This window comes from Candoia aspera, chromosome 5 (genome assembly GCF_035149785.1).
Source record: "Candoia aspera isolate rCanAsp1 chromosome 5, rCanAsp1.hap2, whole genome shotgun sequence".
In the NCBI taxonomy this organism is placed as follows: domain Eukaryota; kingdom Metazoa; phylum Chordata; class Lepidosauria; order Squamata; family Boidae; genus Candoia; species Candoia aspera.
In genome coordinates this window covers 54,023,116-54,046,402 of record NC_086157.1, presented here as the reverse complement: position 1 = coordinate 54,046,402, position 23,287 = coordinate 54,023,116, and the positions used below count along the sequence as shown (strand labels likewise).

General features: G+C 41.9%; 1 protein-coding gene across 1 annotated transcript in view; it reads left to right on the top strand.

Annotated features, from left to right (window-relative positions):
- Window positions 1-23,287, top strand: part of CFAP47 (cilia and flagella associated protein 47) — a 230,371-nt gene that overhangs the window by 200,247 nt on the left and 6,837 nt on the right. Inside the window, exons 62-64 of the mRNA XM_063304691.1 lie at window positions 4,456-4,627; window positions 6,085-6,246; window positions 19,325-19,493. Of these exons, the coding sequence (XP_063160761.1) occupies window positions 4,456-4,627; window positions 6,085-6,246; window positions 19,325-19,493 (503 nt within the window). The remainder of the gene's footprint in view (window positions 1-4,455; window positions 4,628-6,084; window positions 6,247-19,324; window positions 19,494-23,287) is intronic.

Here is a 23,287-nt window from a genome sequence, read left to right as displayed (position 1 = left end):
TTTTACCATTCCATCTGTGAATGTCTATATAACAGATGATGTATTTAAAAATATATCAATATTTTGATACAATATATTTTCTCATGCATCAGCCCTAATGGAGGAGATTTAACTGCATGTCTCAGATTATCCAGAATCTTCTACCAGTCTTGTAGATCTGAGATGTATAGTACTTTGAGTGTATCTGTGAGCTAGAGGTGAGAGAGATAGACTCCTTTTCACCTCAGATTAGTGCAGTTCTATCCTTGACTAGGGGAGGAAAAAAGATGACCCTAGGGCCATAGAAGAGTGTCAGGTAAAACCACCAGACTGCTTCAAGCTCATTGCTAAGGGTGAGTAGTAAGCGTGCCTGCATGCTAGTTTATATTACTGCAATTTTTCTAAGTGGTTTTTATCCAACATGGTATCAGGAGCCCACACTGTTTGATTTTCAGATAATTTTTGTGGTGATAAAACATGGCTTTTGGATTGTTTTTGTTTCTAGTAACTGGTAATACATTTAGGCGGCTTACAGAATACTGGGTCTTAAGGTGCTATAACTCATGCTTCTGTATCTTTGACTGAAAAACCCCTTTCCTAGGGGAATGCTACATATCCTGTGTGGTTATTTTTTGCTTGTTCTATAACAGTTTTCCCATCAGTAAAATAAACCCCTTTTTTTGTACTACATTATTTCTCTATTCCCTTATGCTTCCCTATATTATCTCTATTCACAATTATGAGTAGTACCTGTTCTGTGAGAGCTATATTTAACAAATCTGCGGCACTGGGCCAATTTTACGTTGTATATAATGGGCATTTTTGCTCCTGATAAGATAGATTTAAAAGGAAAGAATGTTTCTAGAACCCTTATTGCATCTTGCCGCTTTTTCTTCCATAATCAGTGCACCCTTTTTCAGGTTGTACCATTTCCTATTTATTAATTTGTTCATTTCATACGCAGAAGAAGTCTGTGAGTGCATGCTGGACTTTCAAGCCCTCTGCCTTTTCTCATTTTGCTCTATGCAAAGCATACATTTCCTCTTTTGGCACTCCTGCCCCAAACACCTGCCCCAAACACCTTTCTCCAGCAGTTTTCTACTTCCCCGCAGTGTCATTTTGCCTGCTCAGAGGGAAGGGAAAGAGAAGGAAAAATACTGGCTGTGCAGATCACATGTGGTGGTTCTCACTTTGCTTATATCCCGATTGTTCCAGCGACAAAGCTGTGTCTCCCAGCAGATTCTCCTGAGCATCAGATACACTGTGTGCAAGGCTCAGCAGGGCTTCCCTCAACAAATGAATCTGCATGCCAGCTGTAACCTGTTCCAAACTATTCTGCATCTGACCCAGGAATCCTTGGGTTTTAATTCCTCCTCTTCTTTCTAGCCTTTGGGTGCAGGATAGCACTGGCCTCACAGCTGCAACTGCACGAGTAAACACTGTTTCATTTACCCCTGTTGTTGATCCATGACAAAGTCACTTGTTAGTGCCCCCAACTGGTTCAAGAGCTCCACATTACTATTTCATTTATGTGAAATCATGCAGGGTTACTCACAATAGCCTACTCACAGGCAAGAGTCACCAGTCGCCTTTTAATTTTGATCTTTTTTTCTGTTTCATTTTCAACAGCCACACTACAGAAGACAGCATCATTTCTTTCTCTGATCACCATAATGCTAGGCAGCAATCAGGACTTCTTGCAGCAAACTGGTCTGCTGTCAGGGTGTAATTAACTCATCTCACAAAACTTTCACCTTCTGCAATGCTGTCTCAAACAGCTTATACACATTCCCAAGTAGTTTGGGAATTATCCACCAAATGCCCATGCTAGCTTCTTGGCCCACAGAAAGCTTCCAGCCATCCTGAGCAGCTTGCAAACTGGTTCCTCCTTCAGAGCAAATTCATATTTGTAATATTGTCTATCTACTGTTCTACTTCTTTTGCACTGGCAGTGCCATCTATTGTAATGTCATTATTTTCCCAGTTAGAGAGTGGCAATGCTTGTACCACCTTTTCCCATCATAAGGTACCCTAGTAGTCCCCTTTATTGATAAAGTATTTATTTGCTTTATCCCAGAGTCTTGTGCTGGGGTTTGCTTAGCCCCTGCTACCTTGCTTAGTCTTCCACTACTTTGAACATTCTGATTTCTTAATTATTCTTAATTTTTATTTTTTTCTGAATTTTCTGATTTTTTTCTTTTTTAGTAATTCATCCTCTATTCTGCCAACTATGCCTCTGAAGGCTGCAAATCTCCTTTGGTGCTGCTTGTTCTTTGTTTTACCCTGAGATCTGGCTATGTAAAAACAAATGCAGGCTTAAAAGTTTCACTCAGTCATTCCCACCCATGCATACTTATCCAACTTAAAATCTGGCTGGGTTTTACATGTGTAGAATTCAGACAAAACACCCACATAGGAGGGTTGGCTCCCAAGAACAATGATTCCCATACATTTTATACCTTCCAACAAGGTTTGACAAGTCCACGAAAGCTTGTCCTGGCCCACCTTGGCATTTCTTGCACCCCTCCTGATACTTTTTACTAGAATGTATTGCCTCATTCATTTCATGTAGGAAATACTTGTTTTATGAACCATTTTTTGTTGTGTTATCTTCATACTCTCCATTCTGGTACTTTTCTACATGCTGCAGAAGCTGAAATCTTCCTCAGAGAATCTCACGTACATGTCCATTCACACTAATATATTGCATAAGGCTCTATTATTGCTTTATCATGGCATTATATAATAATTGGTTTGATATGGTAGTGCTAATATACTGACATTAAAATACTGATAGGTGGTTCATTATTTAAGATGGGTTTTTCATGGTTAACATATTCAATAAAGTACTTGGTAAAGGCATAGTACAGTGGATAAAACAGAAAGATTTCAACAAAAATAAACATAGTGAATGACAGGAGGTGGTGAATACATGTGGAAGAAACAAAGCTAACCAAGTTCTTTTAGAAATGCATGGAGACAGAATATACAACACAATTATAAGTCACAGTTCAGACCTTCATATCTGAACAACATGAACTACAATAACCATTGTCTTTGCACAATACAATGATTTGATTGCTGAAGGAAACATCTGCTTGGCAATAGCAATTTTGTCTGTGTTGTAGGTTTCAAATGATGTCATTTTTCCTCTCCCCTGCTAAGTTCATTTTTATGTTAGAATCTCTGCATGATGACATTTTCTGCTGTGGAATAATTATGAGCCTTCAGTGGTATCCTACTGTGAATGTACTACATTAGTACACAATTAGTAACCAATCAATTTGACAAAGGCTGGAAATGGTATTCATACCTTAATGATATAGTATGTATATCAGCTGGAGGATATCATGATTTTGAATATGACAAAAATGAATAAGTAAGTCCTAATATTTTAACCCAAGAGCTGTCATAAAGATTTAAACTTTGTTCATGAACTTCCATTTTTGGCATTATTCCTTACTGCAGCGCTGATCCAACTTTCAGTTACTGAAAGAACTGTTGTAAATAATATATTGAGTGAACAGTGAGCAATCTCTGGTCCATGGGCCAGATTAAGCCTGGGTGGTATCCATTTCTGGTCGGTGCCCAGTGGAAGTCCATTCAGGAGGTGGAAAGAAATTGTTTCCTGCCTCATCTTGCCCTGATTTCCTTATTCCATAAGGGAGAAGACAGGGAATGATCTGTACCTCAATCTATATAGAGTGCCCTTTCCCACATAGGAGAAGATGGGAGACAATTGCTTATTGCTTTGTCCTGTGCTGAGAAAGGTAAAACCTACTTCATAAACAAGGAAAGGGATACCATTTGCTCTTTCCTTCTGCAAGGAGAAAACACTCCAGGTAGACATGGCTTTCAGGTGAAGAAATCAAATCCCTATACTATATTCCTATACTGTAGCATCAGCCAGTCTTCAGAGAGTGAGATTGTTCTTCAGCTTAATTTAGCAATTTTAGAGAGGACCACATAGACAGTCACTTGTAGTGGACAACTGCAAGTAATCAATGATAGCCTGCAAGAGACATATTTCTAAAATTCATTGACCCCCATCTGTGGATATGCATACAAACTGTTATCTCAAAGTCTCTGACTGCAAATATGAGATTATTTTTCCCACTTCAGGAATAATTACTTTGGAAAAAAAACCTTTCCCTTCCTTTTTTTTTTTTTTTTGGATAAATACAGTACTTTTATAGGTGAGGATTTGGGGAACTTCAGCAATTTAATAATGTTTTTTTCAGTTTTGATGTTTTTGTACAAAAGAATTATATCAAGAAACCCATAAGTGATTGGAACTGACTACTCTGGAAACATACATTAGTCTGCACTGCAAGATTTATTTGTGCTTAGCTATTCTTTGGGTTGACTCCTGTTTCTTGTTTACTTATTTCAGTCATTAAAATCTCTTTAAAATTTCAAGCTCTTTAAAAAGCCAAATGCATTTATATTACATGGATAATCATCTTGATTTTACAGGATTCTCTACAACAGATGAATTTATGTATGAAATTGAGTTTGAATCTGAAAGAGTGACATCTCAGCTAAAATCTACAGTAGCTATAAACTTGGTAAAGAAAGAGCGAGATCTGAAAACTGGAATTGTGACCTTGATCTTCAATATAGTATTTGCGCCCTTCAAACCAACAAGGTATATTCATATTTATGGTAGTGTCCACAGCTTACTTACTGGAACTGGTAATGTAACATAAGCTTTCCTTTATTTCCCATAATTGTTTGTCTATCTTGACCAAAACTAAAGGGTTGATTGTTTTCCATTAATTCCATAATTTGGAGCCTGACTCATGCATAATACTGCTGTCTTATAAATTCTGATTTAATAAGCTCTGGAAAATCTCATATAATTCCCATATTCATGTTAAAAAAACAAAACCAAACACACTCTTGTTCATGTATGGAACTATCCCTTGTTTTGGTAGATCTAGGCATCCTCAGGCAGGGCAATTGACAAAACATGTGTTGCAATGTTATGAGACAAACTCTTCTCCTTAAACAATGACAGGATCCAAGCACAGAAGGACAGAGCATGTATGATGAGATCAGAACACACTGTCATTTTGGCGTTGTCATGTTTAGGAATAGGCTCCTTTGTAGTTATGGAAACTACTTGAATAAGAGCTCTGTATGCTCTAAACTCATATAGGACTCTGAGGAATTTATTTAAATTTGTCTGCTTTTTAAAATGGCAGATTCTAGCCATTTTGAGTCTAGTCATTTGGAATTTTCACTGGCTAACACAGGTTTTGCTATGAACATTTTGCTATGAACACAACAATCTCAAAAGTTTGTAAGCTGCCCAGAGTCCCCCCGTAGGGGTGAGATGGGCGGTGAATAAATTCGTAAAATAAATAAATAAAATAAACGAACAATCTCAAAAGAGTCTAAATATCCTGGAAATATACTGATCAATTATTGGAGGGATGGAATTACTGTTTATATTTCAGGTTGGACTTGAATAGGTGAATTCAAACCTTGCTTCAGCCAAGACTTGAGAAAACTGACCTCAGAAAGCTAATTGTCACTCATTCCACTGTATCTCCAATTGTTGTCAAGCTAAACTGTATCTGAAAAACACTTTCAGCAGTTCAGTCCCTAGTTGTGGGGAAGGGAAGTAGGAGGGAAGTGTTATCTTTTCTAACTTTAGCTTCCTTAAAAATGAAATCTCACATCTGATGAAGTTTGGAACATGGACCTTAATGATAGAATGTTGTATTTCTCTGAAACTAGAACTTAAAGTACATCTCAGTTATTGGATGTCATACTGTTGTCATATTGTAAATAGTTCTCTCTTGACCAGACTACTATCTAAATGTAGCTTAAGGTGACTTAGATTGCACCAATTAGTTTTGATTTTTCATTTCATAAAGAAGCACATAGAAAATAATAATGCAATATTTTGCTGTCAGCTCCTTCCAAAGTAAGAAAAAATATACTATTCTGCCTAAACATAATATCTACAGTCCAATTTAGAAAGAGCTGTGTAATGCATTACAGGAATATAAGCTTCCATTGCACCTTTATCACTTATTTGACTTACGTTTCATTAAACTTTCAATGATAATTAATATTGTCTGCTTAATTTTTCAGAAATCCAGCAACTTTGGTGGTACAGCATTGCACAGGAGGCATTTGGAAATTTCCAATATTGTTCATTGCCACAGATCCAGAAGTAGATGATGTTATTAATATTGAAGCAATTGGTTTAAACAAGGAGTCTGTTGTCAGCTTTAAGCTTACAAGTCAGACAAGGTATGAATATTCAAGAGAAAAATGTCTCATTTATTTATTTGGGTGATATGTAGACTCTAGTGAGCATTTCATCATGGTAAGAATAGGAGAGGCTACAGAATTAGTCAGTAAGATGGTTCACTGAGCATTTTCTTCAGTTCTCCATATACAAGTAAGTTAGCATATAGGTGAAAAGAATGTGGTATGAGAATAAAATTCTAAAACAGATTAACATTTGCTGAAGCTGTGAAGTTATAGAATCTTCCCAGAATCCAGTACACAAGGAAAGTTCTTAATTTTTAACGTACCATTAGATTTATTTCTTGCTTTCCTCAGGGAGGTCAAGCCAGTGCACAGAGTTCTTCCTCATGTTATCTTCAAAACAACCACCTTGTAAAACCTGGTGATTGTGCAAGGACAGCAACCCTCTTCCCCAATTATTACAAAAGAATAGGAGGGGGATTGGGAAAGTGCTATAGTTCCTTCACTTCAGAGGGTGAGGGAAATGCCAAGAGCCAGGAGGTGGGTCAACAGAGAATGCTTGCCCTACAGCTCTAGATAAAACATGACAGAATTGTATTTGCATTATTTACTTTGGAGCAGTAATATTCAAAAGTAAATCAGCACAACGGGCAAGGTCCTCCAAACACGGGCTACAGGAGTCCAGTATCAGTTAGAGCAGTGTTTCTCAAACTTAGCAAATTTAAGATGTGTGGACTTCAACTCCCAGAATTCCCCAGCCAGCCATACTAGCTGGGGAATTCTGGGAGTTGGTCCACACATCTTAAAGTTGCCAAGTTTGAGAAACACTACTTTAAAGGCAGCTTTGGCCTTTCAGAAAGCAGCGAGGACTTCAGTATAATAAATAAGTACAGTAAAGAGAAAGTCATGATGTTGGTAATTTAATCCATTTATGATAGGGAACTGATATTTTCCTAAGCCAGTTTCTGGGGAAAAAAAATGAAGGCCAAAAAGACTGCCTCAGAGGATAGGCAAGGTTTTAAAGCTCCCTTATTCTTCTGTAACTTGAAATCAAATCTGGGCTCAAGAATTGCCAGTGTGGCTTTAGTGGCCAGTGCAGTCACATGTCCCTTAAAATTCAGCTGATGGAATATCATGGTGCCCCAGCTAGTACAGAGCTGATTTCAAAGAGGCTGGGAGCAAAGTTGCAAAATGAGGGGAGAGAGTCGTTTCCAGGGATTACTACTGGAATGATGGCTTTGGGATTTTCTGATTTTGTTTCACAAAACTGATTTGCAATCCTCTTAGCAACTAATGAAGTTAAAAGGCCATCTGCCTCTCCTGGAGCCTTTTCCCACCTTCACAAGCATTGCTAAAGATACTTTCTCACCATCATATGAACTGGAGGATATATTAGTGTATGTAGAAATGAGGGGCAAAATTAGGAGAAGGAACATAACCCCATCAAAGATTGATAAGCCAAACATGTGGCCGCCAGCAAAACTCTACCTCTGCAGTACCTTTTTTTCTATCCCTTGTTATTTCCTATGAATGTGCGCAAAAGGCTGGGAGAGTTGGGAAATATTGTCAAGATTTTAAATGGGCTGAAAAAGAACATGTGTATTTCTCATTTTATTACTTTTTTTCCCCTGGGGTGGAGTTCATATATGACTAATTTGTGGGAATTGGAAAATTTTAAAAAATTGAAATTGAATTTTTATGACCTATTCAGTGAAGTTCTTGGAAAAGAGAGGAGAGAGATGAAATGTTACTATCATCACTTTCAAAATATGTCCTTGGCCATAACTGATTTTTTGTAAAGAGCTCATTTCTTGCATCTGTGTATCTGAGAGGGATGGTTGTCCTAGCTGTCTCTCTTGACTCATTGGAGAGGATTCTTCAAAACCTGGCAAAGCTGTCTATCACAATGCTAAAGATAGCCACATCAATGGAAAAGTCTATTTTAAAGCACAAAAGTGAAGCAATTGCCCTGTGAATGCTATAATCTACTGGTAGGGAGTTGGTGTGGATCAGAGATTTAATGTTCTCAGAAAAGGTATAATAAAGTATTTACAAAAAGGGCTATGATGCAACCTTGATTCTGCCATTTTACATTAAATGAAATTAGAGAATAATCTTATTTCATTTGGAAAGTGTTTCCCCATCCCCCCTCCTTTTAATTAGCCAATTAACATTTGTAATTTGTTACACTACTAGTTATTTTGAAAGTCATCACAGATACAGTACATATACCAATATTTTTTTCTTCATCTTGGAATAAAATTATGAATCTTGCTTTTTCAGCAGGTATAGAAAATAATTTTAGTTTCATTGATGTCTAAAGGGCAGAAGTTCAGATAAATTTATTTAATTGCTAGTGCTGTACATGCTTTGAAAATGATTTGGAAGAAATGTTTCACATCTCCCTGCTAGGAATCAATAGAACTCTTAAAACAGCAGCACCTTATTTTCATGTTTCCATGAAAGTCTGAAAAAAGTTGGGCCATACTAATGAAGAACAGAGAGCTATTGTGCTTGAGAGCTCTGTTGTCAGGGCAGCCTTGTTCCAAATAAAACGCGGACTCACTTAAAGGGTTTATGGATTTCCGGGTTTATTGAAACAGAATGCATGCAGAGAAAAAGACGGGAATGCGGGTGTGGTATCGGGGTCCCCCGTTTATACCCCGGTGGCGGACCTTGTCCTCCTCCACCCCCTATTGTCCCCCAAGCCAGGTCTGGATGGGTGATTAGCGTTGGTATGGGTCTGGCAATGGGTGATTCGGGCAATCTCCGACATTCCCCTTTGTCTCTTTGCCTTCGTCCGGTGCAGGTGCGTCCCCCGGGGTAATGGGTGGGAGTTTCCCCAATCTGTTGATGGTTTCCAGATCCTGTTCAAGGTGCGTTTCTGTTGTCCTGTTGATTTATGTATGGGTCTGGGTGCTTAAGGGATGATGTGTGTGTTTAAAGGATAATGGTTATCCCTTCCTCTTTCCTGATGTGCATGTTCCCCGTTGTGATGCACTTATGCCTTGCAATGGGGAACATGACATGCTGCCCCCCTAAGAGGACTCTAAGGTGCCGGTTTGTCCGGGTATGCTTCGTGGAAGCTTTTGACCTGCCGTTTTGCTGAAACATTTTGTGCTTGGACCCACTCTGGGTGTGGAAAATGTCGCCATTTGACGAGGTACTGTAGGGTGCCCCTTAGTTTCCTGGAGTCTAGTACCTCCTTAATTTCAAAATGTTGTTGCCCATCTATCATGATGGGTGGAGGCGGGGGGGGGGGGGGGTTCCTTGTGCCATTTTGAAGGGGTGGCCGGTTTCAGTAGGGCACAGTGGAATACTGGGTGTATGTGCCGCAAATTGTGGGGTAGGTCCAGCTTGAAGGTCACTGGATTGATAATGTCTATGATTTGGAACGGTCCAATGAATTTGGGTGCCAATTTCTTTGAGGGTTGTGGGGACTTGATGAACTTAGTGGAGAGGTAGACCCTATCTCCCACTTTGTAGTTTGGTTGTGCCGCCCTGTGATTGTCTGCAAACTTTTTGTATGTAGCTTGCGCGTCTGTGAGAGCCAGCTGGATGACGGGCCAAACCATGGCCAGTTGTGCCGCCCAGTCATCTGGGGAACAGGGCGGGGTGTCTGGTTGGGGCAGTTCCGGGGTTGGCACGAAGTCTCTGCCTAAACCACTTTGAATGGGGTGTGACCTGTGCTCTGGTGCACTGCGTTGTTGTAGGCTACCTCTGCAAAAGGTAGCAGGTCCACCCAATTGTCCTGTTGATAGTTAATGAAGGATCGTAGGAATTGCTCCAGGGTGGAGTTGAGAATCTCCATAGAGCCATCAGTGTGGGGGTGCCAGGCTGTGGACAGTGCCTGTTTGATCCCAATAAGTTTTAAAAATTCTTTCCAGAACCTAGATGTAAATTGTGTGCCCCTATCAGTCACCAAATGGGAGGGGGGGCTGTGGAGTTTATAGATGTGGGTAAGGAATAGGAGTGACAGCTGTTGCGCGGAGGGGATGGACGCGCAGGGTATGAAGTGTGCCTGCTTGGAAAAATAGTCTTTACCACCCAGATGACCGTTTTTCTTTGGCTGGGTGGTAGGTCTACAATGAAGTCCATGGAAATTTCCTCCCAGGGATGGGAGGGGCTTGCTACTTGCTGCAGCAGTCCCTGGGGCTTCCCCACCTTTCGTTTTGACATGGCACATGTGGGGCAAGCAGCGACATATTCTTTAACGTCCTTTCTGAGAGTAGGCCACCAGAATTGTCGCCTGATTAAATGTAATGTTTTGACGAACCCAAAGTGCCTGGCCATCTTGTCATCATGGGAGCGGTTTAAAACTTCCGCTCACAATGTCTCTGGCACGTACAGGTTCTTCTGTCTCCAGGCTAGACCGTTCGTAACAGATACATGGTGTTTGTTGGTTTGCAACCATGTATCTGTCTCGAGGGCTTGAACGAATCGTTGTTGCCAGTTTGGTGAAATTGACCTGCGGCTCCCTCTGTTCGTGGGTGTTCGTGCTGGGGTGCATTGGGTTCTTGTTTGGCTGTGCGTGACCGCACGGCAGCCCAGCTGTGTGTCGGTCCACACAGTGCCCACAATGTCCGATGCCTGGCTGGCATCCTGAGGCCGTCGGGAAAGAGCATCTGCTAGGAAGTTCTTCCTCCCCGGTATGAACTTTAATTTAAAGTTAAACTGGCTGAAGAATTGTGCCCAGCGTACTTGCTTTGGGCTGAGGCGTTTTGGAGTGCTGAGAGCCTCTAGGTTTTTGTGGTCTGTCCAGACCTTGAAGGGGCAGGAGGCCCCTTCCAGGAGGTGCCTCCATGTCTCTAGGGCTGCCTTGACTGCGAACGCCTCCTTTTCCCACACGTGCCATCTCCGTTCCGTTTCAGAGAACTTGCGGGAAAGGTACGTGCAGGACTTCAGCTGATTGTCAAAATCCCGCTGAAGCAGGAGTGCTCCGATGGAGAAGTCGGATATGTTGACTTGCACGACGAAGGGTCTGGTGGGGTCGGGGTGTTGCAGTACTGGCTCTGCTGTAAAGAGGCTTTTGAGGTGTTTGAAAGCCCTTTGACAGTCAGCTGTCCAGTTCAGGAGTGCCCCCGGGTTCCTTGATTTACGTGTGTCTCCCAGGTCCTTTGTCCGGAGTAGGTCAGTTAGAGGCAGCACAATTTCTGCCAGCCCCTGGATAAAACCCCTATAGAAATTTGTGAAACCGAGGAAACTTTGGAGTTGCCTCCTCGTTCGTGGGCGCTCCCACACCAGTATGGCTTGGACCTTGCTTGGGTCCATCTCGATCCCCCTTGCCAAGATTCTATAGCCCAGGTAGTCAATTTGGTCCTTGTGAAACTCACCCTTGGAGAGCTTGGCGTATAGCTCTGCCTTGCGGAGTTTCCTGAGCACTTGCTTTACTAAGCGTTCGTGCTCTTTTTCGGTCTCTGAATATATTAAAACATCATCGAGATAGACAAGCACCCCTTAAATAAGTGGTCGTGCAGGACCTCATTAATTAACTGCATAAACACTCCTGGTGCCCCCGCCAACCCAAATGGTAAAACTTTATATTGAAAAGACCCCAGCGGACAGTTGAAAGCCATCTTCCATTCGTCCCCCTCCTGTATTCGTATTCGGAAGTAGGCTTCCCTCAGGTCCAGTTTTGAGAATATCTTGCCCTTTGCCAGGTGGGCAAGAATGTCCTTTATTATGGGCAGGGGGTATTTATTTGATATTGGCGCGGCGTTCAACCCGCGGTAGTCGGTACAGAGCCTCAGTGACCCATCCTTCTTTTCCCGAAAGAGGACGGGGGCTCTGACTGGTGAGTTTGCGGGCTCAATAAAACCCCGCGCTAAATTTTTATCGACGAACTCCCTTAATGCTGCCAGCTCCTTCTGGGTCATCGCATATATTTTGGGCTTTGGTAGGGGTACGCCAGGCACCAGCTCTATGGTGCAGTCTGTTTTTCTATGGGGTGGGAGTTTGTCAGCCTCCTTTTCGCCAAACACATCAGCAAACTCTGCATATCTGGCTGGCAGACCCTCCAGGTTTGCTGCCTCCAGATGCATCGAGGTAATCGCTGCCCTCCCCATTGCAGCACGGGGAACCCGATCCCCTGTGGGTGCTTGATAGCGCCCATCCGAAAACTTGATTTCCCTGGTTGACCAGTTTATTTGTGGGTTGTGTTGCACTAGCCACGGAATCCCTAGGATGATTAGGGGTTGGCCCACTGGTGCCACGATGAAGGGCAGCTTTTCCTTGTGGCTGCCGAGCTGCAGCGCGACTTTGTCCGTGTATTGGGTGACCGGGCCCCTCCCCTCGCTGCTGAATCATCTAACTGTGTGAAAACAATATGGTTCTGAAGTGGATAGCAGCGGAGGTTTAGCGCGGCCGCCAGGTCCGGGTGCATAAGGCACTTTGAGCAGCCAGAGTCAATTAGTGCCCAAACTTTTTCCGTCTTTCCACTGTGGGTCAGGGTGACTTTCACATATAGGGTGGGACAATTATCACTCACCCCGAAGTCGTTGCGCCTCTTGTTTTCTTCCACCTGTCCTCTGGCGCTCCTTAGGGCAGGTGGCTGGCGTTTTCCGCCGGCTCGTTGTTGTCGCTTTCCTCGTCTTTGGTGCAGTAGGGGAAGTCCTTTGCCGCGGTTTCACCCATCGCGGCTGGCATTTTCCTGGGTGCTGGGGTTGGCTTGGTTGGTGCCCTCCCCGAGCTGTCCCTCGCCTTCGCTTTCAGGCAAGCCGCCACCTTGTGATCCTCCTTCCCGCACCTGAGGCACTGACCCTTTGCGAACCGTCGGTCTCTTTCCTCTTTCCAAGGTTGGGGTCTCGGCTTCGCCGATCCTGCAGCTGTGCAGGGTCCTCTCGCCGCCTCTGCCTGCTGCGCTTCCCTTTTTGCTTGAAGGAAAGTGTCCTGGGTGTCCTCTGCCTCTCCTGCCAGCCGGATCCACTCCACCAGGGTGTCGGGGTTATTTCTGCACAGTGCCCACCTGAGCACGTTCAGGTTGAGACCCTCCTTGAACCGCTCAATGAGGGTGGGCTGGGACCATACTTCGACCTTACCGGCCAGGGCTTGGAACTCCATGGCATAATCTGCCACAGAGCGCTGTCCTTGTTTGAGGGTTTTCAGGGCTCTTTTTGCCCTCTCCCTTTCCAGGGGGTCCCTGAAGTGCAGTTCCACTGCCCAGAGGAATTCATTGCAGTCCTCTAGTTCCGGGGCACCTGCCTGGCATAACTGGACATACCAGTTGGCGGCCCGACCTTTTAATTTAATTGCTAAGGCATTTACCTTGCCTTTCTCTGTTCGGAAGTAGGGACCCCATTCCTCCATATAGTTTCTCACGTTGGTGAGGAAAAAGAGTTTTGTGGGGTCCCCATCGAACTTAACGCCGAAGTCCTTGATCGCTGCTCTCGGTGGGCTCCAAGCCGCATCTGGGCGTCGAGGTGTGCTTCGGGCAGTCGGGGCTCCGTGGTCTTGCTGTGGGGATTCCCTCCATCGGGCATCGGGTGGTGTTGGTGCCATCTCTTGCTGGCTCCCGCTTTGTTCTGGTCGTCTCGCCATCGGGGTGGGAGGGTGGGGTGCAGCCCATCTGGCGGGTTCCTGGAAACGGACTCTGCCTGGCGCTGCGTCGTCCTCTGGACCTCTCCTCCATCTCTCCAGCTGGTGCGTCTCCGAGGGGGGGATAAGGGGTGTCGGGCATTTGGTGCCTGGTCCTTCTGCGCCCCGGCTGTGGGATTCGTATGCTTCTGCTAACTTCTGGAGCAGCTGCTGCATCGCCTCCAGATTTTCCTCGACCGCGCTCAGCCTTGCCGCTGTTCGTGAGCCCTTCTTGGTGCGGTCGCCCCTCCGCTCTCCTGCAGTTCCTGACGCCGTGGATGATGGGACGTCCCGCGGTTCCTCCGGGGTTCTGGGCGATCTGGGTGAGGATCCCCCCGTCTCGTCGATGGTGGCCCACGTGCCACGGGACTCACGGGTGGTGTTCGTCATTGCTTCCCCCTCCGAACTCGATCTCGAGCTCACCTGGTCCTCGCGCCATCGGGGCCTCGGGCACCTTCCGTTCGTGGGGATGGGCATTCCGTTGCCGGTCACCGGGTAGCCACCTCGCCGTGAGATGCAATCTTCCATCACTAGCTTGGTTCCCTCACAGATTGGCTCTGGACTGGTGCTAGTGGAAAATTTTTTTTCCGATTCCCGTCTTTATGTCAGGGCAGCCTTGTTCCAAATAAAACGCAGACTCACTTAAAGGGTTTAAGGATTTCCAGGTTTATTGAAACAGAATGCATGCGGAGAAAAAGACGGGAATGCGGGTGTGGTATCGGGGTCCCCCGTTTATACCCCGGTGGTGGACCTTGTCCTCCTCCACCCCCTATTGTCCCCCAAGCCAGGTCCGGATGGGTGATTAGCGTTGGTATGGGTCCGGCGATGGGTGATTCGGGCAATCTCCAACGTTCCCCTTTGTCTCTTTGCCTTTGTCCAGTGCAGGTGCGTCCCCCAGGGTAATGGGTGGGAGTTCCCCTGATCTGTTGATGGTTTCCAGATCCTGTTCGAGGTGCGTTTCTATTGTCCTGTTGATTTATGTATGGGTCTGGGTGCTTAAGGGATGATGTGTGTGTTTAAAGGATAATTGTTATCCCTTCCTCTTTCCTGATGTGCATGTTCCCTGTTGTGATGCAACGGGGAACATGACATCTGTCCTACAAATTAATAGAGGGTTGAAGGGAGTATCTGCCTTTGTAAGTCAAACATGGAACAAAACTGCTGTCATATTTTCTTTGAACATAGTATTTTATTGCGGTAGCAAGACAGTTTCTAGTTCAGATGTTCTTGAAATAAATAATTAGAATATAAATGACTTCTAGTTTTCACTGTTACTTTGTAGGGTGAAAAAAGGATTTTGGATATTACACATGCTATTACTACTTTTTACTGTCTTTGTATTATATAGTGCATTATGTGCTGTCTCAGGATAGAAGAATTCTAAGAATCTACCAGGATGATAAATGTCATATTTCATGCTCTCTGGAAAACATGTTAGATTATGGTTATTTTCTATGAGGACTCAAACCGAGTACCAGCAGAGAAGCTCTATAAAAACCAAGATATTTTCATACCCAAAGCAGGGGTATGCAAAATACTTCAAGTTTGAAGCTCAAAATGGATGCTTCTAGCATGCTGTTCTCAGCTCAAAGCACCTGTGTTTTGAGTTTGTTTCAAAAATAGTTGGACCAAAAAAGCAGCCATTTCCTGCTTTTCTGAGTGATTAGAATGTTGTCTTGAGTCTTGCTATTTCTTTAAAATATTCCATCTTGGCTGGTGCAGCAGCAGTTCTTGGCATGGCATGTGGGACTGGGGAATGGTGGGTTGGGGAAAAGGAGCCGAGTTGGCATATACTGTAAACAGATTAGATCATTGTATGAGGAGCCATTCTGGATCTTACTGCTGTTGGTGAAGACTGAGAGAGGAAGATCAGAAATTCTGCAACGAACTTGTGACTGCATTGGTCTCCCTACGCCTATTGATGCTGCTGTTGGAACTGGTGAGCAACTTTGAGGCAATCCTCTTATTTTAGTTTAAGTGTGCTGCTTGGATTTAGACTTTTAGGTTGAAAGCAGCATAGTAAGTTGGATGGCTAAAGTGGATGAGTAAAAAGCAAAAGAGAAATTCCCCTTATTTTCCTTGCTTTTCGGTTCAGCCACTTTAAAACTTTAAATTTTGCCTCCCGAAATCAGTGCCCCCAAATAAGGCTAGCTTATTTATTTGGGGAAATTAATGGTCTTCACAAGGTGTTGGTATTGGTAGTAGAAATAAAGTTTTCCTGTTTACTAGATACATATACAATATATTAAGTTGAGCCCTCCCCACTGTTTCCTCTCTTTAATCAGAAGTTTGCATTTAAGATTTCTCCACCACTCGCCCAGTTTGGGCTACTGAATGAAATAATTCGTTATGTTTAGGTCCCTGATTACAAGACATTCTTATTGTTCCTTAGTTGCTGTCTCTTTACTTGTGTTGAACAAACATTTTATGATGGTGTTGCCAAAAGGTATCACACTAAAAATACTCAGATGCCATAATCAGTTTGCAAACTAGTATAGGAGAAAATGAATTATTAAATCCTGAAACTCCAGGAGAATAATTTAGCTTCTTCCTTTCACAAGATGACTGGAATTTTTATTTCTTCGTTACTGTACGTATTATTTTCTATATGCCAACTGTCCCTAGGCCCATTCAACCAGTAAGTAAAAGATGAAGCACCTTGAACTGTGCAGTCAGCACAATACAATTGAGCAATAAAATATGTCAATTTCAATTTAAACAACTGCACACATTTTCCATTTCAACTATATTCAGCATTCTCATGCTAGTTAGTGGAACATTTATTTCTGTTGTAATAAAATCAGCCCAGAATTTCTGGTATGTGCTAATTCTGTTTTTTCTATGATATTTCAAAGCATATGAAAGCAGTTTACTGAAACGAACTCTTTGTCTTGATAAGAATATTGCTATCTCAGATCTCTACAATAAATGGAGAGGAGGGATGTGATGAGAAAAGTTCCACATAAAGAGTATGGAGGAATCTATATCAGTACTAAAGAAAACCTACCACTGGGTGTAATAGAGTGATGGGTGTAGGTTTTGTAATCCCCAAGTTCAAGTCTTCCTTCAGCCTCACTAAACTACCACATTTACCAGTTGACATTGCCCAGTCGCTTTCCTGATTTCCACACTGCTAAGCCATAATAAGGGGATGGCAGAGGATGAAATGGTTAGATAGCATCACCAATGCAATGAACATGAATTTGAGTAAACTCCGGGAGACAGTGGAGGACAGGAAGGCCTGGCGTGCTGTGGTCCATGCAGTCACGAAGAGTCAGACACGACTTAATGATTGAACAACAACAACAACAACAAAAGCCATAATAATGGTCAGTTTCTTTTTATATAATTTGGTGTCCAAACATATCTGTTATTTCTCAGGCTTATGTGTTGATGCAGGTCACTTTAGGTTGTTTAACAGGTGATGGTTAAAAGCCTGGCTTCAGTCCAGTTAGGGTCTTTCAGTTTTACCAACCATACAAGAATATTACAGGGAACAAAATGGGAGGAGGAGTAATATCAGTAGATATGATATAAATAAATATTAGAAGTGTATTCAAGTTGCTTCTCATCTTGTTGTTGTTTATTCGTTCAGTCACTTCCGACTCTTCGTGACTTCATGGACCAGCCCATGCCAGAGCTTCCTGTCGGTCGTCAACACCCCCAGCTCCCCCAGGGATGAGTCCGTCACCTCTAGAATATCACCCATCCACCTTGCCCTTGGTCGGCCCCTCTTCCTTTTGCCCCCCACTCTCCCTAGCATCAGTATCTTCTCCAGGGTGTCCTGTCTTCTCATTATGTGGCCAAAGTATTTCAGTTTTGCCTTTAATACCATTCCCTCAAGTGAGCAGTCTGGCTTAATTTCCTGGAGGATGGATTGGTTTGATCTTCTTGCAGTCCAAGGCACTCTCAGAATTTTCCTCCAACACCACAGTTCAAAAACATCGATCTTCCTTCTCTCAGCCTTCCTTATGGTCGAGCTCTCGCAGCCATATGTTACTACGGGGAACACCATTGCTTTAATTATGCGGACCTTTGTTGTCAGTGTGATGTCTCTGCTCTTAACTATTTTATCGAGATTTGTCATTGCTCTTCTCCCAAGGATTAAGCGTCTTCTGATTTCCTGACTGCAGTCAGCATCTGCAGTAATCTTCGCACCTAGAAATACAAAGTCTTTCACTGCTTCTACATTTTCTCCCTTGGCCCTTTTAATCTGTGTAAAACTTAAATGCAACTTTGAGACTGTTGAGGAGTTTTCTCTAATCATTGCTTTGAGTTGTGCAGTTATTATGCTGAAATATTTTGCAGCTAATTATGTTTGCCTTTGTTCCTGACTCTCATGTGGTTGAAAATAGTTATTACTCTTTATATTAATGTTTTATAGTGATTTGTGGCTTGAAAGGTGATGTACATATGTTTAAGCAGGGCATTTTCTTCCTTTTGTATTTAGTTCTGTGGAAAGCAAATGTCATCTATATATGTGACTTTGGGGCATGACACCTGTCACTTATAGCATACACTTTGGGACCTTGCTAGTTTGCTTACCAATTAAATAACAGTAAATTAAGTAGTGACTCACTGATGTTTGTCCTACATTTGGCAAATTATCTTAGCTCCTGTTTTAACTCATGAATCAACATTGTTTACCATTTCTTTTCATGAAAATTAAAAATAAGCAAAACTATTTACATGTTTGTTCTTAATTTGCTTTGGCAATTTAAAAGATAATTGCTTCTATATTTAAAGTACCAGTGTACCATACCATTCCGTATGTATGAGAAAGACCGTTTATTAAGCTGGCTTTTTTTGCATGTTTACATTTATTTTCTGTTTCCTGATATAATTCATTTGGCTCTGGATGAATTTCATGCGAATGCTAATCAGCAAGCAACTGTGTTTTACCTATTAGCCTTTACATAGAAGAAATTAGAAAAGATCTTTGGTTTGTTCAGAGGTTTCAACTAAAATATTGAAATATATTTTAATAATGTATTCTTGAGTGTGTTAGTACCATGTATCTCCTGGGTGGTGGAATGTGGGATACAGTGGAACCTCAATTTACTAGGCACCCATTTAGCAGATTTCAGATGTAACTAACCAGATTTCAAAAAGATACCCTTCCAAAATAACAGAAAAGTCTTTGGTTGTCTGAATGGACCAGACAGCTTGGACATTGATTTTACCTTAATTTTATGACATCGACAATTTACATCATTTGCATCATGACATCATAACACAAGTGATGCAAATATGGTCACTTCGTTTATATCTTTTACATAATGATTTCATCATGCAAATGACATACTGCCATGATGATGTACTTCCTTTTCCAAAACATTAGTCATTTCTCTTACAGTCCTGCTAATATTTCAGGAAATACAGACATCAGGTTGGCAAACGAAACTGAACTGAATAATAGGATGCAAGCTGTGTGGTAATATTAATGTTTAATTGCTGACCTTCTATAGCACAACACCAATTACTTGGGATTATTCTTCCGTTATGATAAAAGTTGTATGATTTATTTTTCTTTGCTGTACACTAGGTACCCGGAGCCTTACACAGCATACTTTCTACCAGGCAGTGATCCTGAATTTGCTGTATTGCCTCAAGCCGGAGAACTTCTTCCACGTGACACAGCAGGAACCTGCATTACTGTTGGATTCAAGCCTAGTATGTACAGCAAAAAACACCAAGCAACTCTAGTAATACAGGTGAGCCCTAAAAATGAGATTCTTGATACTAATCAAAGCGAATATTCGTAGCTCAGGGTTGAACTGTGGAGTCCTTGGTGCTCTCTGAGCCTTGTTGTTTTCTTGCAGATGTTTCATTGCCAGACTAGGCAATGTCTTCAGTGCAAAGAAGGAGTGGGCCTGGAGAGCAACGCCCACTCCCTCTTTGCACTGAAGATGTTGCCTAGTCTGGCAAATGAAACGTCTGCAAGAAAACAACAAGGCTCAGAGAGCACCAAGGACTCCACATTCTTGATACCACACTTGTAGATTTGATCCCCCCCCTCCCCATGATGACTACAAAGAACAAAATTCCCATGGCTAAATTTCCCTGCTTTGCTGTACAAAAGCAATTGAGAAAAGGTTTATTTTGTTGTTCTTAATCATATTCATTTTTCATGATGTATTGGCAGAATTCTTTGTAAATTGTTCATAAGAAAATAAATCAGTTGAAATCAGTTCATGAAATATAAACACAAAATATGTTTTTGTTTATTCATTGCATTACAAGAAAACCTTGATTTAATGAGCCACTGTGACTCCTACATTTTTGTTAAATCTGAAAGCATGTCATTCTTGGTGAATTATGTAATTTGCGTGAAGGTGTAGTTACACAAATGCAAATAACATTTGGGTCAGTTTATATAATTATATAATTTATGTAATGATGTTGTGAAAAGGTGAAAGGTCCCCTGTACAAGCACCAAGTCATGTCTGACCCTTTGCGGGGATGCCGCTTTCGCAACGTTTTCTTGGCAGACTATAGAGCGGGGTGGTTTGCCATTGCCTTCCCCAGTCATCACCTTCCCCAGCAACCTGGGTACTCATTTTACCAACCTCAGAAGGATGGAAGGCTGAGTCGACCTGAGCCGGCTACCTGAGAATCCGGTTTCCGCAGGGATCAAACTTGGGTCGTGGGGAGAGTTTCGGTTGCAATACTGCTGCCTACCACTCTGAGCCACACGAGGTTTCCTGTAATGATGTTACATATTGTAAATGCCATTGCAAATTGGTGGAAATAGCATAATTTTAATAATGTAATGTAAGAGCCTTGTCCAGACAATTTCAGATGCAATGGACTTGTCTGTTATTTTAAAGAGATGTCAATATTGAAATTTGCCCATTGCATTCAAATGGATATATTAAACTGAACTTTTACTTTATTTGAACAGTTGGGTGTATTGATAAGGGAATATCTGAAATCAAAGCTTCCATGCATGGCTGCTTTTTTATTTTTAAAAAATCTGATGGGGTTTTGTTCCATATGACTTAAATATGGGGAAGTAGCTCAGGCTTTTTTAAAATAAAGGTGAATCCTTTCCTTTCACTAGCTGTGAGATCATATTCTCTCAAGATTAGTTGTAGAACTCAGTTCTGCCCTTGCCCGGAGAAGAAACCAATGTCATAAACTGCCTGGGAGTTATTACATATATATACAATCAGAAGAGAAACCAGAGTTAGTACATAAACAAATCTTCTTAGAATTAGGAGAACAGAATGGCAATTCAAGTTATTTCCTAATGAGGTTGATAAAGAGCTGCTGGTAAAAGGAAACCAATGCTACCTATAATTAAAGTGGCATTTTAAAACTGCATAAATTTCTCTGGGAAGAAGAGAATCCTAAAACCAGAAGTTGTTATAGTAAATATATTTTTTTCTAAACTCTGAAATTCGATTAGAATTGGGTATGTCTCATTTTAAAGATGCTTATTCATGCTGCTCCCTTTACTCCAATACAACATAGCTGTTTTTCAAATATGACTGTGTTTGTAAAATTTTGGTAATGTTGATCATAGAATAAAATTCAACTTACTGATATTTCCTCCTACAGTCTTCTATTGGCTTTTAGAAAACAAGCTATAGTTGAGAATGATCCAATTTCTCTTTACACTATGTAGATATGTCATAAAATTCAAAATTCAGTAATAGTTAATATAGAGTATGATCTGACTCCTTTTTTCTGAGTAGTACTATTGATGACACTGCAAGGAGGCCATCCATTTGTTCTAAACTCTTTGCATAAACTATGTTCCTGGTGATTAACTGAAGATGAATCATATATGCATTTCCAGAATGGAGAATTAAGTTTGATAAGAAATGAAATATTTGATACTGGGCACTTGAAAAATGACTTTATATTACATATATCTAGAAGTGTGTGAGGATCAAGAACATGGATCACTACCTTTATGAATCATGGGAGGCATACTTGACTGAGCATAAGATTTTCTGCTCTGTGCGTCCTTTAGAGCATCTGCTCTTCCTAAGCTTGGTTAGATCGGCTTGCAGTCTTTTTTTTACCCACCCACCTTTACTTCCCACCTTCCTTCCCACATAGCCACACACATCCCACTTTTTTTTTTTTTTTGAAGGAACCTAGTGCTCTGGCTATAAATGCCTGCAGAAAGACAGAGGCCAGTGCCAAAGATGAAAAAATGCAGTTTTTCATATGTGGACATATTCCCAAACAGTAATTGCTAGCAAATAGATAATCAGAAATTCAGACTCCTACATTTCAGAGTGATTTCAGAATGATTTCAAATGCCTGATTTGTATCTTGTCATTTGATAATATATGTATTGATTTGTTTATTCTGATTGTATCTGGCTGCAATTCAAAGTGACTCTTGGCAGCTATCCGAAAAGAGACTTAGAACCATAGTATCATTATATAATAGCTTGTGTTAACTATCAGTAAAATTATATTTTATTTCGGAAGTAGCTTTTGCCTAAAATAGTTTTAAAATTTAGCCATTTCAAATAATGTTTTAGGTAAACTTCCTAAATTACTACCCCATTATCTTTACAGATTTCTAATTGAAAGACAACTCTTACAACTTCGTTTGTTGTTTATTCGTTTAGTCGCTTCCGACTCTTCGTGACTTCATGGACCAGCCCACGCCAGAGCTTCCTGTCAGTCGTCAACACCCCCAGCTCCCCCAGGGACGAGTCCGTCACCTCTAGAATATCATACATCCACCTTGCCCTTGGTCGGCCCCTCTTCCTTTTGCCTTCCACTCTCCCTAGCATCATCATCTTCTCCAGGGTGTCCTGTCTTCTCATTATGTGGCCAAAGTATTTCAGTTTTGCCTTTAATACCATTCCCTCAAGTGAGCAGTCTGGCTTTATTTCCTGGAGGATGGACTGGTTTGATCTTCTTGCAGTCCAAGGCACTCTCAGAATTTTCCTCCAACACCACAGTTCAAAAGCATCAATCTTCCTTCTCTCAGCCTTCCTTATGGTCCAGCTCTTGCAGCCATATGTTACTACGGGGAACACCATTGCTTTAACTATGCGGACCTTTGTTGTCAGTGTGATGTCTCTGCTCTTAACTATTTTATCGAGATTTGTCATTGCTCTTCTCCCAAGGATTAAGCGTCTTCTGATTTCCTGACTGCAGTCAGCATCTGCAGTAATCTTCGCACCTAGAAATACAAAGTCTTTCACTGCTTCTACATTTTCTCCTTCTATTTGCCAGTTATCAATCAAGCTGGTTGCCATGATCTTGGTTTTTTTGAGGTTTAGCTGCAAGCCAGCTTTTGCACTTTCTTCCTTCACCTTCATCATAAGGCTCCTCAGTTCCTCTTCGCTTTCAGCCATCAAAGTGGTATCATCTGCATATCTGAGATTGTTAATGTTTCTTCCAGCGATTTTAATTCCAGCCTTGGATTCCTCAAGCCCAGCATGTCGCATGATGTGTTCTGCGTTGAATAGGTAGGGTGAGAGTATACAGCCCTGCCGTACTCCTTTCCCAATCTTAAACCAGTCCGTTGTTCT